The sequence below is a fragment of the Brassica napus genome, chromosome A7 (assembly GCF_020379485.1).
Source record: "Brassica napus cultivar Da-Ae chromosome A7, Da-Ae, whole genome shotgun sequence".
NCBI lineage: Eukaryota > Viridiplantae > Streptophyta > Magnoliopsida > Brassicales > Brassicaceae > Brassica > Brassica napus.
In genome coordinates this window covers 219460-233873 of record NC_063440.1, presented here as the reverse complement: position 1 = coordinate 233873, position 14414 = coordinate 219460, and the positions used below count along the sequence as shown (strand labels likewise).

The 14414-nt window shown below is 38.2% G+C and overlaps 4 protein-coding genes across 4 annotated transcripts; 3 read left to right on the top strand and 1 right to left on the bottom strand.

The window, feature by feature from the left end:
• The first annotated feature begins 1530 nt into the window (after positions 1-1530).
• Positions 1531-4403, top strand: LOC106357568 (phenylacetaldehyde synthase-like). The gene is made up of 13 exons (XM_013797251.3): positions 1531-1626; positions 1707-1842; positions 2075-2147; positions 2224-2454; positions 2523-2686; positions 2764-2904; positions 2995-3054; positions 3135-3299; positions 3370-3426; positions 3504-3568; positions 3649-3772; positions 3863-4000; positions 4103-4403. Coding segments are annotated over exons 1-13 (1485 nt in total). The 5' UTR covers positions 1531-1624; the 3' UTR covers positions 4232-4403.
• A 302-nt stretch (positions 4404-4705) lies between these two features.
• On the top strand, positions 4706-7824 carry LOC106357569 (NADH dehydrogenase [ubiquinone] 1 alpha subcomplex subunit 9, mitochondrial). The gene is made up of 12 exons (XM_013797252.3): positions 4706-4929; positions 5001-5097; positions 5360-5424; positions 5507-5592; positions 5720-5804; positions 5890-5960; positions 6115-6246; positions 6496-6611; positions 6708-6831; positions 6910-6978; positions 7156-7276; positions 7370-7824. The coding sequence occupies exons 1-12, from the start codon at positions 4827-4829 to the stop codon at positions 7507-7509; spliced, it is 1209 nt and encodes a 402-aa protein (XP_013652706.2). The 5' UTR covers positions 4706-4826; the 3' UTR covers positions 7510-7824.
• A 1904-nt stretch (positions 7825-9728) lies between these two features.
• LOC106357566 (xyloglucan galactosyltransferase MUR3) lies at positions 9729-12010 on the top strand. Its single transcript, XM_013797249.3, has 2 exons — positions 9729-9876; positions 9986-12010. The coding sequence occupies exon 2, from the start codon at positions 10032-10034 to the stop codon at positions 11787-11789; it is 1758 nt and encodes a 585-aa protein (XP_013652703.1). The 5' UTR covers positions 9729-9876; positions 9986-10031; the 3' UTR covers positions 11790-12010.
• BNAA07G00270D lies at positions 12007-13805 on the bottom strand. Its single transcript, XM_013797250.3, has 4 exons — positions 13577-13805; positions 13248-13388; positions 12495-12682; positions 12007-12384 (listed from the first exon to the last, which is right to left on the bottom strand). The coding sequence occupies exons 1-4, from the start codon at positions 13630-13632 to the stop codon at positions 12200-12202; spliced, it is 570 nt and encodes a 189-aa protein (XP_013652704.1). The 5' UTR covers positions 13633-13805; the 3' UTR covers positions 12007-12199.
• Between the last annotated feature and the right edge of the window lie 609 nt (positions 13806-14414).

Here is a 14414-nt window from a genome sequence, read left to right as displayed (position 1 = left end):
ATGATCTAAGTGACGACATCAAAAGCAACACCTAATCTGATTCCATCAGTGATTAAGGATTCAGATTTTTCAAGTTTTCAGAGTTTTCAGAAATAATCATAGATCATAGTATCCAATTCAAACATGTTTCCTCTTAAAATATTTCATTGAAAGAAATTATTATTTCTTCTGAGAGCTTATGTATGTATCGTTAATATCCATTAATTAATTATATTGAATACAATAAATATATATACATATACTGATATAAGGGCAATTCTTCTAAATAGACCATTTTCAAGTTTTGGTCACACAAATAGACCACAAAGAGGAAAAATGACCAAAATATTTCATTTAATAGGTAAGAAGACATTAATACCCTAGATATATAAAAAAAATTAAAAAAATTCGAACTTTCTTATAATTTTTTTTTGTTTTTAAATTTTTTTTCGAATTTTTTATTTATTTATTTTTTCAAATTTTCCTTTTGTAATTCGAAAAAACTTTTTTAAACTATTTTTTAAAATTTTTATTTTCAAATTTTTAATATTTATTTTTATTTATAAAAATTTAAACCTCAATCCCAAATCTCTACCCCTTAACTCTAAACCCTAAAGTTTGGATTAGTTAATCCTAGGGGTATAAGTGTATATTTACCTCTTTAGTGAAGCATTTTGGTCATTTTGATTGTTAGAGTCTATATTTGTGACATAAATTTTTTTAATGCTATCCTAGGATATTTCCCTTGATATAATCATTAAAAGTTATTTATTAAAATTGATGACTTAGAAAATACAAATTATGCAGATCATGGAGAGAAAAAAAAATTACACAAGATTTTCATCATGGTGTAGAACGTACCATCGAACATGGATCTCATAGGACGGTTCGAAATGGCACAATTAGATGTATATTCTCATAAGGTGGTAGAATTGTCGGCTGTAGAGTCGGTCTACATAATATTTCTCATTGCTGCAATAGCATAATTAATTAGATGTTAAAAAAACTTATGACTCATCCTAAGTTAATATCCACTGTTTAATTATATTGAATATAATGATATATTTATATATATAGTAAGATAATTACAAAAAAAACGTTTTTTTAAATGAATAGTTTAAAAAATGTTTATTAAAACTAATGAATCATCCTAAAATCATGAAGAATTTGATAAATTAGAAAAATCATTTAAAAATAATGACTGATGATAAGTTAGTAACTTAGTATCCATTAATTAACTATATTGAATATAATGACATATTTTTTTTTTTTTTGAGATAATTACGAAAATATAATATTAATGATTTAACATAAAATTATAGATAATTTGATAAATCGGCAAAATCAATTCTCAAATAATATAATAGATATATCACTCGGATTAAATTAGTAATAATCAGATTCACATAGAGTTTATAACTTTGTTCAAAATTTTCTGGATACAAACTCATTTCAAATTCTTTAATAATACTTTTAAGTTTTAATATTTGGAAATATTATATCAAAATATTAAATGAATATTTGATTTATTTATTAAAGTTCTTATAATATTTTGGTATCCTATAATAAGAAATATCTAGGCTTGCTGAACCCAAACCATTCAGATTTCAGAAAGCTCTTGTTCCCGAGACGTAAACTACAAAAGATGTATGTATGTTTGTTCTTGGAAATTTGGGAACCCCTTTTTGTATGAGTAAATCCATTTTCTTTTAATTGAATGGTAACAGGGAAAATGGTAGTAGCAACAAGGCGTTGAAGCCGATGGACTCAGAGCAACTGAGAGAGTACGGACATCGAATGGTCGATTTCATTGCCGATTATTACAAAACCATCGAGACTTTCCCTGTCCTTAGCCAAGTTCAGGTCCACTCTCTTTTCAATTTGAAGTGGGTTTTATTCAATCTGTTCAATGTTTATGTAGAACTCCGATTATGAGAGACTTAGGCTCTGAAAAAAGTTTCATACTTTGCTATATTTTTTCCATGTGAGGGTTTAACCAAATTGACATTGTTAGGCTTTTGTCAAAGTTTGTGTGTTTGAATCTCTCTTGGTTTTATTCACAATAATGTTGATATTTTACTTGTCTCTGATACAGCCTGGTTATCTTCATAATCTTTTGCCTGATTCAGCACCAGACCAACCTGAAACCCTGGAACAAGTTCTTGACGGTGAATTTAACTAACTGAATACCCACTTCCTAGTTTTTTTTGGACCGTTTCTGATATGAGTTTTGTTTTTCTGCAGATGTGAAGGAGAAGATATTGCCTGGAGTAACGCACTGGCAAAGCCCTAGTTTCTTTGCTTATTACCCTGCTAACAGCAGCGTTGCAGGGTTCTTGGGTGAGATGTTGAGTGCTGCTCTCAATATTGTTGGTTTTAGTTGGGTATCTTCTCCAGCTGCCACTGAGCTCGAGATGATCGTTCTTGATTGGTTTGCCAAACTTCTCAACCTGCCAGAGCAGTTTCTATCCAGAGGTTTTATACTTGTCAGAATAATCTTTTTTATTGATTAAGAACTACTTATCTAAGTTGCCTTGTTGTAGGGAATGGTGGTGGAGTCATCCAAGGGACAGCTAGTGAAGCTATTCTTGTTGTTATGATTGCTGCCCGCGACAAGGTCTTAAGAAGCCTTGGCAAGAAGGCGCTTGAGAAGCTCGTTGTCTACTCCTCTGACCAGACACATTCTTCTTTACTGAAAGCTTGCCAGGTTAATTTTGGCAGTTGTGTTCAAAGAAAATTTTGTTAAAAGAAACTAAGTTTCTGCTGGTTTTTGTTCTTTGACAGATAGCTGGAATACATCTAGAGAACTGCAGAATGCTGAAAACAGATTCCTCTACAAATTATGCTCTGCGTCCAGAGTCGCTTCAAGAAGCTGTTTCTGGGGATCTTGAAGCTGGATTGATTCCATTCTTCTTATGTGGCACTGTAAGAAGCACTAGCTAACCTGTTACTTACTTACCCACTTGAAAGCCTGCTTTTTCTGAAAAACTCAGTTTTTTATTTATTTATTTGCAGGTTGGAACAACTTCTTCAACAGCAGTTGATCCACTAGCTGAACTGGGAAAGATCGCAAAGGTTATCTATTTTCTGACAATTTTCATAAAGAACTTAATACCATATAAAACTGATGCTGTTTCTCTTGACTGCATTCTCAGAGCAATGAGATGTGGTTTCACGTGGATGCAGCGTACGCTGGAAGTGCTTGTATATGTCCAGAGTATAGGCAGTACATTGACGGAGTAGAAACTGCAGACTCATTTAACATGAATGCTCATAAATGGTTCCTCACCAACTTCGATTGTTCCCTTCTTTGGGTGAAGGTACGATATGCCCTATTACTTTCTTCTCGTTGCTTACTGAAAAACTAAAGTTGTGATAAAAAAAAAACAGGATCGGTATGCTCTCACTGAAGCTCTTTCAACAAATCCAGAGTTTCTCAAAAACAAGGTCTGAAATTATTTTTGATTTAAATCTTACTATTATTTATTTACCAACTTTTTTTTTGTGTGTGTGTGTTTTGGCAGGCTTCTCAAGCAAACTTGGTTGTTGACTACAAAGATTGGCAAATCCCTCTCGGAAGAAGATTCAGGTTACATTTAAAGTTTAGCACAGGAACCATCTGGCACATCTATATACAATATTCCGAGACTTTGTGTGTGTTTTGAACAGATCATTGAAACTATGGATGGTTTTAAGGCTGTATGGAGCTGAGACCTTGAAGAGCTATATAAGAAACCATATCAAACTGGCCAAAGATCTCGAACAGCTTGTCTCTCAAGATCCTAACTTTGAGGTATCTGTAAAATTAATGCTCAAAACCTTCTGGAAAATGATTCTTTGACAACAACGAGATATATATAACGCCTTCTTTTTTGTGTGGCAGGTTGTGACTCCTAGGATCTTTTCTCTGGTCTGTTTCCGTATAGCAGCTGTTGATAACGATGAAAAAACATGCAACAACCTAAACCGCAGCCTCCTAGACGCAGTGAACTCTTCGGGGAAACTCTTCATTTCTCACACTGTAAGTCTCTCTCTCTCTTTTGTTCTTCTTTCATCTTTGTTGGATAATATTGTTAAACTAAGGTGTGTATATATATGTATTTGGTTTTTCCGTGGCAAACAGACCTTGTCTGGAAAATTCGTACTACGTTTGGCCATAGGAGCACCACTGACGGAGGAGAAGCACGTGATGGACGCATGGAAGGTTATCCAGGAAGAAGCATCTTTCTTGCTTGCTTCTCAAGTAAAATAAGTTCAAAAAAAACTTTATGAGAAAACCTCCGGTTCTTGCAAACAAACCGAAGCACACTAGTTTGGTGTGTTATAATTTGATTTGATATCATATAAAATCATATACCTTATCCAATGCCGGACTCGTAATTTGTAAGCAAGTTTGTATATTTTGTTTGATTATTTTTTTATAAGAGGTAAATATATATATATTACCAAATCAAAAATTGGATACAAGAGCTATGTAGCCGAATGCTTGTTTGGCCAAAGAAAACAAAAACCAGTGAGAAGCCATGTTTTGAATCATATACAAAGAGAGATTAGCAGCTATTACTGAACCAAATAGTCATTTGGCTTGGGCAGTTTATCAAAACCAAACTCAAACCCGAACTGAAATATAAAAAAAAAAAAAGGACCCGAACACAAAACGACGTGGTTTCGTGCCAAACATAAGTTTGCCATTGTGAAGAACATAGGTTTAATTTAAGAGACCAAAATCATATGTTTGGGCCCGGCCCATTACCTGTATTTCGCGGCAGCAAATCCATCTCTCTCTCTCTCTCTCTCTCTCTCATCTGTGTTTGTTGTCTCTATCGATCGTGCAAGTGAGGACGAAGATGCAGGCAGTTTCCAGGAGATTAATTCAGCGGCCTCTCTCCGGAGGAGCTTCGATCTATTCATCATCTTCTCCCAGATCGCTCCATGGAGTCTCAGATCACCGTTAAGTTTCTGCGATTGATTTAATTTGTTTCGCATTTCTAGGGTTCTTAATATATGGTTTCCTTCTTCAGTTAATGGAAGTGATAATCGTCGCTACTCATCTTCCCTGGCTACAAAGGGCGTTGGACACCTCGCTCGCAAGGGTACTGGTGGCAGATCCTCCGTGAGGTATATCATTTTTCTCTTATGAGGGTTTTGGTTCCCAAAGGAATGCTGTCAAGACCAAAATGTTATTGGTGTGTGTTAGGATAATGCATGATTACATTTTTGCTTAGCTTTCATGAAATTTAATTTACTTTGTGTAGAAATGTATCATCTTTAGGGGTTTTATGTAGCTTCAGTATAGAGAATTTGTCAAGTTTGCATGAGATATTTCTGTTTACAGATAAAACGTATCATCTTTTGATTTCTCCTCCTTTGTTTTTGGCAGTGGGATTGTAGCTACGGTGTTTGGAGCCACTGGGTTTCTTGGTCGTTATCTTGTGCAGCAGCTAGGTGATTTGAGAGATTCAGTCTTGTTTTCTTCCTTAACATTTGGTGGTTTTCTAATTACTTCTAATCAATCTCCTTGCTCCAGCTAAAATGGGATCGCAAGTGCTAGTTCCTTTCCGAGGCTCTGAGGACAATCCTCGACATCTCAAGTTGATGGGAGACTTAGGACAGGTAATATGTTTTCTTTTTCTTTTTTTTTTGACACATTGCTGTTAAGGGTATGTCTCAAACATACATTTTTTTTGGAATATTATGCTTTGATGGATCAACAATTTGTTTAATGTTTGTTTGTTTCCAGGTAGTGCCGATGAAATTTGATCCAAGAGATGAAGACTCTATTAAGGCTGTCATGGCAAAGGCTAATGTTGTTATCAATCTAATTGGTACTTATTTTGTATATATTCTTAGATCTTTTAATAAGCAACACTGTTCTCTTACTTATTGGATGATATCTCTTCTAATCCTCAGGAAGAGAGTACGAGACCAGAAATTTCAGTTTCGAAGAGGTGAACCATCACATGGCCGAGAAACTTGCATTGGTATGTGTTTGAATCCTGAGATTTTTTTCCCTGGATAATGTGGTGAAGAAATTTCCATTTTTTCGAACTGTTGTGTACTTCTGAAAGGACTGCTACGGCATGCTGTTTTGGTTATCTCTAATTAGATTGGGGATTTGTGGATTTGTTGTTTCAGGTGGCAAAGGAACATGGTGGGATAATGAGATTTATTCAAGTTTCTTGTCTGGGAGCTTCTGTATCATCTCCTTCAAGAATGCAGAGAGCAAAGGCTGCTGCTGAGGAAGCTGTCTTGAGCGCGCTGCCTGAGGTAAACTTATCCAGTTTTCAGCACACATAACTCTCTCTTCTATAATTATCATCCTACTATATTATTCTACTAATCCAGATATGAGGTAGATCCTTTACTTTTTTTCTTGTGTAGAACTGGAAAACAGTATATGATGTTATTATTAAACTCTAAATCTCATAAAATTTTAAAGCAACAATGTAGGCTTATACGTAGTTTGTCATAAGCCTGCTGCTTCTAGTCATTTCCTGATTTATATTTGTTTCCTAGGCGACAGTCATGAGACCTGCGACCATGATTGGTACAGAGGACAGGATCTTGAACCCCTGGGCAATGTTCGTTAAAAAATACGGTTTCCTCCCGCTCATAGGTGGTGGGACCAACAAGTATGTCCTAAACCTTTATCTTATTCTTTTCACCCGTTCACAGCAACCTACAGTGACGAAGATCCATTTCTTTCACTAACCATAACATCATTACAGATTCCAGCCCGTATATGTGGTTGATGTTGCTGCTGCAATCGTTGCAGCTCTAAAGGATGATGGCTCTAGCATGGGGAAAACCTATGAATTGGGTGGTCCTGATGTCTTTACACCTCATGATTTGGTAAATTCTTATTGTCCTTAATTCTCTCTGTCACTGTGGCAGTTCAATGGGCTTGATTTTCAAAAAATTTCCTTGCAGGCAGAGATCATGTTTGACATGATTCGTGAATGGCCTCGATATGTGAAGCTTCCATTTCCAATTGCTAAGGTAACAGATCAAATTGTTCACCATTTGTGGTAGAAACTTCATTGATTTTTTATGTGCTACTTTGTCAGTCAAAAGCGTATCTGAAGCCAATTAGAACTATAGAAGCCTAAATATTTAGGGATTTTTGTTTGTTCTTCAAATGGTACCAGTTTCATATATGTTACAATCTGTTCTTAGGCAATGGCGGGTCCTCGGGATTTCATGGTGAACAAAGTCCCGTTCCCTCTACCCTCTCCCCAGATCTTCAATCTGGATCAAATCAATGCGCTTACAACCGATACACTTGTATCTGACGAGGGTAAGTAGTTTTTTTCACAGAAGTGAAATGTGTTCTTTCTCATGAGCGTTTGAGTCTGACTCCTTTGTTATTCGACACAATGGCTATTTTCAGCCTTGACGTTTCAGGATTTGGACCTTGTCCCTCATAAATTGAAGGGATATCCAGTCGAGTTTCTTATCCAATATCGCAAGGGTGGTCCTAATTTCGGTTCTACAGTCAGTGAAAAGATACCGACAGACTTCTACAATTGATGCTGCTTCTGCTCCAAGGTCGTTTTCCTGGACTAATTTTTTTCATGCAAGTGTCACAGTGATACCGCGAAAACCAGATTTGGTATTTTGATGTCTTTTCATTTGCTTGTGGCAATAATAGAATGGTTCTCCTCTTTGTTGTGATGTGGAGAAAAAAGTATAACCCATCAACGGGATCATAAGTTAGAGTGGGGATGTCATCTGTCTTGATGTGGCGTTTTGGTCCCCTTAGGAATTATGCAGTTTCTGGTTCGTTTCAAACTTCATGTGTTACTTTGCCATTGAGTATAACTAAAGCCATGGGGTTTCAACTTATATCTGTGGTTAAAACCCTGAGAGATTTGAAGTACACCTTTAGGATATTTTAACTCGGTTAACCCATGAATCTAGTTATGCAAATAGTAGGATATAGCACTTTGCTTCTAGCTGTAGATAATATAGAACTTTGGGAAACCTCAATATCCAAGTAAAGCATATAGATCTAAATATCATGTCCCCGAAGGAATAGTGCAGACACATTTTGAGTTATCCCAAAAAAAATTGGAAGGTGAAGAAGATTATCCCGGACCTGAATCAGGAATTGGTGGAATCAATTATCTAAATCTATCTTAAAATTTGGATTGAATTTCAAGAATTTGATACTGTAAGGGTTAAAAAAAGATTATTATGTTGTGTTACTTTTACATTTGTCCAGATAGAAGCAAAGAAATATGTTAGATACCGGTATCATGTATATTGGGTAGAAGTCTGTCTAGTGGTGCAAACGTGACGAAAGTCACCGAGGCTGCGGAATTCTGAGTTGTAGTAAGCACTACCTACGTACCCAATCACACTCTCAGCGACCGGATTATAACTACTTTAAGTATTGAATTTAGGAATTTAAAAAAAAAAAAACAGCAAGTGTCAATCAAAATCTTTCTTACTAAATATGCATTTAGCCGGTCACCCATTGGATGACCAGAGGACCATTTCATCTGCTATTATTAACTCGAGAATCTTTCAGGAATATATATTTTTCAATTAGTATGAATTTGGTCAATTCATATGCGAACCCTACTTTTGCAAATCACCCTTTGCATGTCCACCAATTGTAACGAATAATTCAACTTGAAGCATCAAAAGTTAAGAAAAATGCATTTCTATAGTTGGAAGAAGAAAGTTAATGCTAGGCCATTACTACTCGCATCAATCTGTATTATAAAGAAATAAATAATAATGTTAAATGCAAGTACTTGGGTGGTGCTATCCATGTGAGTTGTACATTGGGGAGCACAAACTTCCCCACTCCCACGGCCACGTTTGTCCCTTTAAAGCTTACGTTTATTTTTGTGTATGGTGCTCGGTTTGTTATTTATGACTATGAGGAGTGAGATCCATACGAAGTCTTCTCCATTTAACACTTCGAAAATATATACAAATTCATCAGTTCCGACACCACCGACGCAGACGGCACACATTTCTGAAGTTCAAGTGCAAATACCCAACGCAAATTCGACATGTATACCATGCAACAAGTTATTTTAGGAACATATTTTACCAAAAAAAAAAAAATCACACAAAAACAAAACTCAAGACTTCAATTAGCTTTTCTCAAAAAAAAAAAAAAAGACTTAAATTAGCTTTAAAAACAACTTAAATTCCAAATAATCAGCTAGTAAGAGAGTTCGCAAGCGAATGTCTCTGATTTAAATTCAGAGTAGTTTCAGATGTTTTAGCAGAACTTTTTACGTGCTTACTATCATCACTTAGTTGGACATTATGATGAATATCTCTTTGGTCCCAATGAAAAAAGATTCCTAACCAAACTATTCTAAAAGCTCTAATACACAAAATAGCACACGATTTAAACAGAGTGGTCAAGAGTTATGTACTCATGTCATGGAAATACTTAATTAGCGGGGGAAAAAGTCGGTCAAATGATGGGGCTTAAACTTGAAATAATCATCATGTCACAACGTGTTACTGCTTTAGCTTCGCTATTAAATTTCGCCGTTTCTGCGTATAAACAACCTATTACATCAGGACACGTGGAGTCATTTCCACGCGCTCGCCGGAATAATTACGTTACGAGCGAAGAAGTTGAGTCAAAGAAGGGGAAGGTTACAAAGCTGACCTCATAGACCTCTGTAGCCGACATGTCAGCAAATAAATAACATACGTGGCAAGGTCCCACTGGCCACCGACAAGCTAGAAGAAGAACTTACGGCGCAGATTTAGCAATCCGACTAACGTGCGCTCTGAAAACTACATTAAATACTCTGTTGTTATTCTCTCTCTCTCCCTCTCTTTCTTAGATCTTTCTTTTATTTGCCTGAAGGAACAAAAGCTGTGTTCTTCTTCCTTGTTGCTTCCGTAGATCCCTTGTCGGTACAATCCCAAATCTGCTTATTTTCTACTTAGCTTGGGTTGGAGTTTTTTTTTGTTTCTCTACTTGTGAGCTCAGATTTAGCTTTGATTCGCTACTACCTCTCTTTAGGATTTGGGAAAGTATCAAATGTTGTTGTGATCTTGAAACACTCTGCATGACTCCGAGGGTTGCGATGAGGCGTCGCTCAGCAGAAGCTGCTCCTGCAGAGCCAACGGAGAAGGGCAACGACGGGAAGAATCAGAACAATCGAATCTATTTGTTGGTCTCTTTATCACTCCTTTTCTGGGCGCTCCTCTTCTACTTCCATTTTGCTGAGAAACAGATCCAGCTGCAACCTCAACCTCAACCATCATCATCAATCTCTCTTCGAGTAGATAAGTTCCCTCTCGATCCTCCCAAAGAGAAAGAGCCTTTAGTAACAACACTCCCTCCTATAGTGGAGAAACAGGAGTTTCCGTTTGTAAGAGCGTTGAAGACAGCAGACAACAAGAGTGATCCCTGTGGGGGCAAGTACATCTACGTTCACGATCTCCCCGCCAAGTTCAACGAGGATATGCTTAGAGACTGTAAGAAGCTTAGCCTCTGGACCAACATGTGCAAGTTCACCACCAACGCTGGCCTTGGCCCTCCTCTTGAGAATGTCGAAGGCGTCTTCTCTGATCAAGGCTGGTACGCCACTAATCAGTTCGCTGTTGACGTCATCTTCAGCAACCGGATGAAACAGTACAAATGCTTGACCAACGACTCTTCCCTCGCTGCTGCCATTTTTGTTCCTTTTTACGCTGGTTTCGACGTTGCTAGGTACCTGTGGGGGTACAACATCTCTACCAGGGACGCTGCTTCTCTTGAGCTGGTTGATTGGCTCATGAAGCGGCCTGAGTGGGAGATCATGAGAGGTAAAGACCATTTCCTCGTGGCGGGTAGGATCACTTGGGACTTCAGGAGGTTGTCTGAAGAAGAAACTGATTGGGGGAACAAGCTTCTCTTCTTGCCAGCTGCCAAGAACATGTCTATGCTTGTCGTCGAGTCTAGTCCATGGAACGCTAACGATTTCGGGATCCCTTACCCGACCTACTTCCATCCAGCGAAGGACTCTGAGGTGTTTGAGTGGCAAGAGAGGATGAGAAACCTCGACAGGAAGTGGCTGTTCTCTTTTGCAGGAGCCCCGCGACCCGACAACCCCAAGTCCATCAGAGGGCAGATCATTGATCAGTGCAGAAACTCAAAGGTTGGGAAGCTGCTGGAATGCGATTTTGGGGAGAGCAAGTGTCATGCGCCGAGCAGCATTATGCAAATGTTCCAAGGCTCTCTCTTCTGTCTGCAGCCACAGGGAGACTCTTACACTCGGAGATCGGCTTTTGACTCGATGCTTGCAGGCTGCATACCTGTCTTCTTCCACCCGGGCTCAGCCTACACTCAGTACACCTGGCATCTACCCAAGAACTACACAACCTACTCGGTGTTCATCCCTGAAGATGATATTCGGAAGAGGAACATGAGCATAGAGGAAAGACTTCTCCAGATTCCACCAGAGCAGGTCAAGATCATGAGAGAGAACGTGATAAACCTCATCCCAGGGCTGATCTACGCAGACCCGAGATCAGAGCTGGAGACGCTGAAGGATGCATTTGATGTCTCGGTGGAGGCTATCATAGACAAGGTGACTCGGTTAAGGAAGAACATGATCGAAGGTCGAACCGAGTATGACAACTTCGTGGAGGAGAACAGCTGGAAGTATGCGTTGCTGGAGGAAGGCCAACGGGAAGCTGGGGGACACGTGTGGGACCCGTTCTTCTCGAAACCAAAGCCTGGAGAAGATAGCAGTGGTGAAAGCAATGGAGGAGGCACGACCATTACGGCAGATGCAGCTAAGAATTCATGGAAGAGTGAACAGAGAGATAAGACACAGTAATAAAAAAAAAAGAGACAGAACCAACCAACATTTTGTTTACATATAGCTTTTGGTTTATTATTATTATACGGTCAAAAATTGATTTATGTTTTGCTGTTGTATTGTTATCAAAAATGTAGTTTCTCCAGGTTCATAGAGATCAGTTTGTTTGAGCATATTGTTGTATCAGTTTCAGCAACCCACAGAGATTAATAATGACAGAGTTACCCTTTTCAAGTTTAGCTCAAATCAGTGCTATGATTTACCAATCATGTATTGTAACTTTTGTATAGTACTAAACCGGATGTGGTTTTGTTTTATTATCAGTAAATAAAAAATTCAAGGTATGCTGGTGGCATGAGAAATTATGGAGTGGAATAAAACTCTAGCCAGGAGCTCCACAAAGCTTTACGTGTAGTATTCTTTCTCCCCTAGCTCTTCTCTGGCTTTTCTGGTTCTGAAGGTTTGTAGTCTGTAGCAGCCGAAGGAGGAGCAAAGTCAGAGATGTCGATTCTCAAGGTTTGTTGGGGTCCATCGTTTGAAGGGACGTGGACAAGTGCGTCCATTATGAGAATGTCCCACTCCCTTTGCTGTAGAAACCCAAACAAGCTATCTTCTGTTCCAAAGAAACCCAAAAGCAAAAGCAACAAGGAGATTCATTAGTGAGAACCATCATCATCATCATCATCATCATCATCATCATATAGGCGTTCTGAGAATATTTACCTCCGTTGCGAACAGCTTTGAGATGCAGGATTCCAGTGCCTTGTGGGCCAACCACAGGAAAGGAACAAGACACAGAGTGCCGTTGCTGAGAAACAGCTAGTGAGGCATTGTACCATGGCCCTTTCTCAATAGGCTCTCCTATGGCTTCGATCATAGCCTTATTCCTCATCACCTTTTCCATGGCCTTACTGAAAGTTAAGCACACAAAAGACCAACCATTTTGAGAAATCACCAATGCCACTTCCACATTCTTCAAAATCATGTCATGTCAGAAATTTAGTAATACAAGGAGAAGAAATTTCGTACAAAGAGTTATTCATGATAGAATGCACAACAAAATAACAAAAGGTGCACATAGTAGAACTCATAATGATATTGTTCTGGACATTATTACGGCTTCTTAAGTGATTCCTAGTGAAGACAGGAAGAAGAATACAAACGAAATATCAGACTAAATCCTTGTTAAAGGGGGCTTCGCAGTGAGCAATGTCGAAACGGTGCTCTCAAGTAAAAGGTTTCTTGCTAACTAGATGCACAAAAACAAGACAAAGATGTTGGTTACAGCATCGAATGAACTACTTAAAAGAGCTGAATATTGGTTTGTTGTCTTCCCATGTTAATCCGTATATATTCAACTAAAGGATTAAACAAAATCTGTTGTCTAACTAAAAATCATTCACTTGCTTCTCAACTCAGTCACTCAAATATAAATGTCGGAGTACAATGCATTTTCGTTTCTTTAATGTTAATTACCTGCTACAACCGCGATAGATAGAAAGGTCATCGAGAGCACTCAAAGCAACACCACCAGTGACTGTAATCAAGACAAAAGACACTGCCTTGCGACCAAAAGAGCCCAACGTCCCATTTTCTTTCGCTGCTTTGTCGGAGGAGCTGGTCATATATTTAACAGCTAAAGAGTCAGAAAATGATGGAGCTTATCCAGATCACAGATTTGAATCGCGTTTCTTTCTCTAGAAACTTCACTCACTCACTCAATTGCAACGAAAAATCGAATTCCATGGTCAAATGAAAACGAGTAACAAAGCTCACAAAGTGAAATCGGAGTCTGGATCTGGTACCTTGAGGTTGAAGATGATCGTTTGAAGACAGCAGAAGTGAACCGCCTCGCAAACATCTTTTCTCAGGTGAATTTTTCGACGACTTTGATTTTGACCCGACTCACTCGCTGATTTGGCCCGGAGCACGTCGGTTGTGGGAAGTAAGATCTATAGGGTTTTGGGTTTTGCCCATAAAAGAAATATAATAATAGCTAAATTAAACATAATTTCAGTCTTTTGTAGCTTAAAACCGTTATATAAAATAATACAGTATATGATTTGCGTTCAAAAATAAATAATAATAATAATATATGACTTGTCGAAACAAATCTCATTTCTAGCTAAATATTCAATTCAATGTAATGGTATTTTGGAGTAGGTCAGGACGCAAGTCGAATACTTGGTCTTTTGTCCCTACTCACTACTTGATTTGCCTTGTGCGAGTATTATAATTTTTGGCTTGTGTGAGATTGGCTTCAGTGGTGATTGATGAAGTGACTGGTGCCAGAAACAGAATGTCGTGGGGAGAGAGTAAAAATGGCTTATTCACAGTGAAATCAGCCTATGCATTCCTAACTAGAAACACGGTGCCGAGGCCGAACATAGAAGCTTTGTATCAGCAGATGTGGAGTGTTATGAACCCAGAACGGGTCCATGTTTTCTTATGGTTGGTAATTCATCAGGTGATCATGACGAATGTGAGAACAGTTTGTGTTCGTTGTGCAAAGGTGGAGAAGAGAAGTTCCTTCACGTGCTTCGGGACTGGGACTGTCCGGCAGCTGCGGAGTTATGGACAAGACTTGTTCCCCCGAGTAGACATCAACGCTTTTTTACTCTTCCCCTCCTATAATGGCTATTT

What these genes read in the sequence shown, in the direction of transcription:
- LOC106357568 (XM_013797251.3), top strand. An exon ending in AGAGCAGTTTCTATCCAGAG is followed by an intron (nt 2,455 to 2,522) that starts GTTTTATACTTG and finishes GCCTTGTTGTAG; the next exon opens with GGAATGGTGGTGGAGTCATC. An exon ending in AACTGGGAAAGATCGCAAAG is followed by an intron (nt 3,055 to 3,134) that starts GTTATCTATTTT and finishes CTGCATTCTCAG; the next exon opens with AGCAATGAGATGTGGTTTCA.
- LOC106357569 (XM_013797252.3), top strand. Translation starts at nt 4,827, where the DNA reads ATGCAGGCAGTTTCCAGGAGATTAATTCAGCGGCCTCTCTCCGGAGGA. An exon ending in CCATGGAGTCTCAGATCACC is followed by an intron (nt 4,930 to 5,000) that starts GTTAAGTTTCTG and finishes TTCCTTCTTCAG; the next exon opens with TTAATGGAAGTGATAATCGT. An exon ending in TCTTGAGCGCGCTGCCTGAG is followed by an intron (nt 6,247 to 6,495) that starts GTAAACTTATCC and finishes TTTGTTTCCTAG; the next exon opens with GCGACAGTCATGAGACCTGC.
- LOC106357566 (XM_013797249.3), top strand. Translation starts at nt 10,032, where the DNA reads ATGACTCCGAGGGTTGCGATGAGGCGTCGCTCAGCAGAAGCTGCTCCT.
- BNAA07G00270D (XM_013797250.3), bottom strand. Translation starts at nt 13,632, where the DNA reads ATGTTTGCGAGGCGGTTCACTTCTGCTGTCTTCAAACGATCATCTTCA. An exon ending in CGATCATCTTCAACCTCAAG is followed by an intron (nt 13,389 to 13,576) that starts GTACCAGATCCA and finishes ATATATGACCAG; the next exon opens with CTCCTCCGACAAAGCAGCGA. An exon ending in ATCTATCGCGGTTGTAGCAG is followed by an intron (nt 12,683 to 13,247) that starts GTAATTAACATT and finishes CTTAACTTTCAG; the next exon opens with TAAGGCCATGGAAAAGGTGA.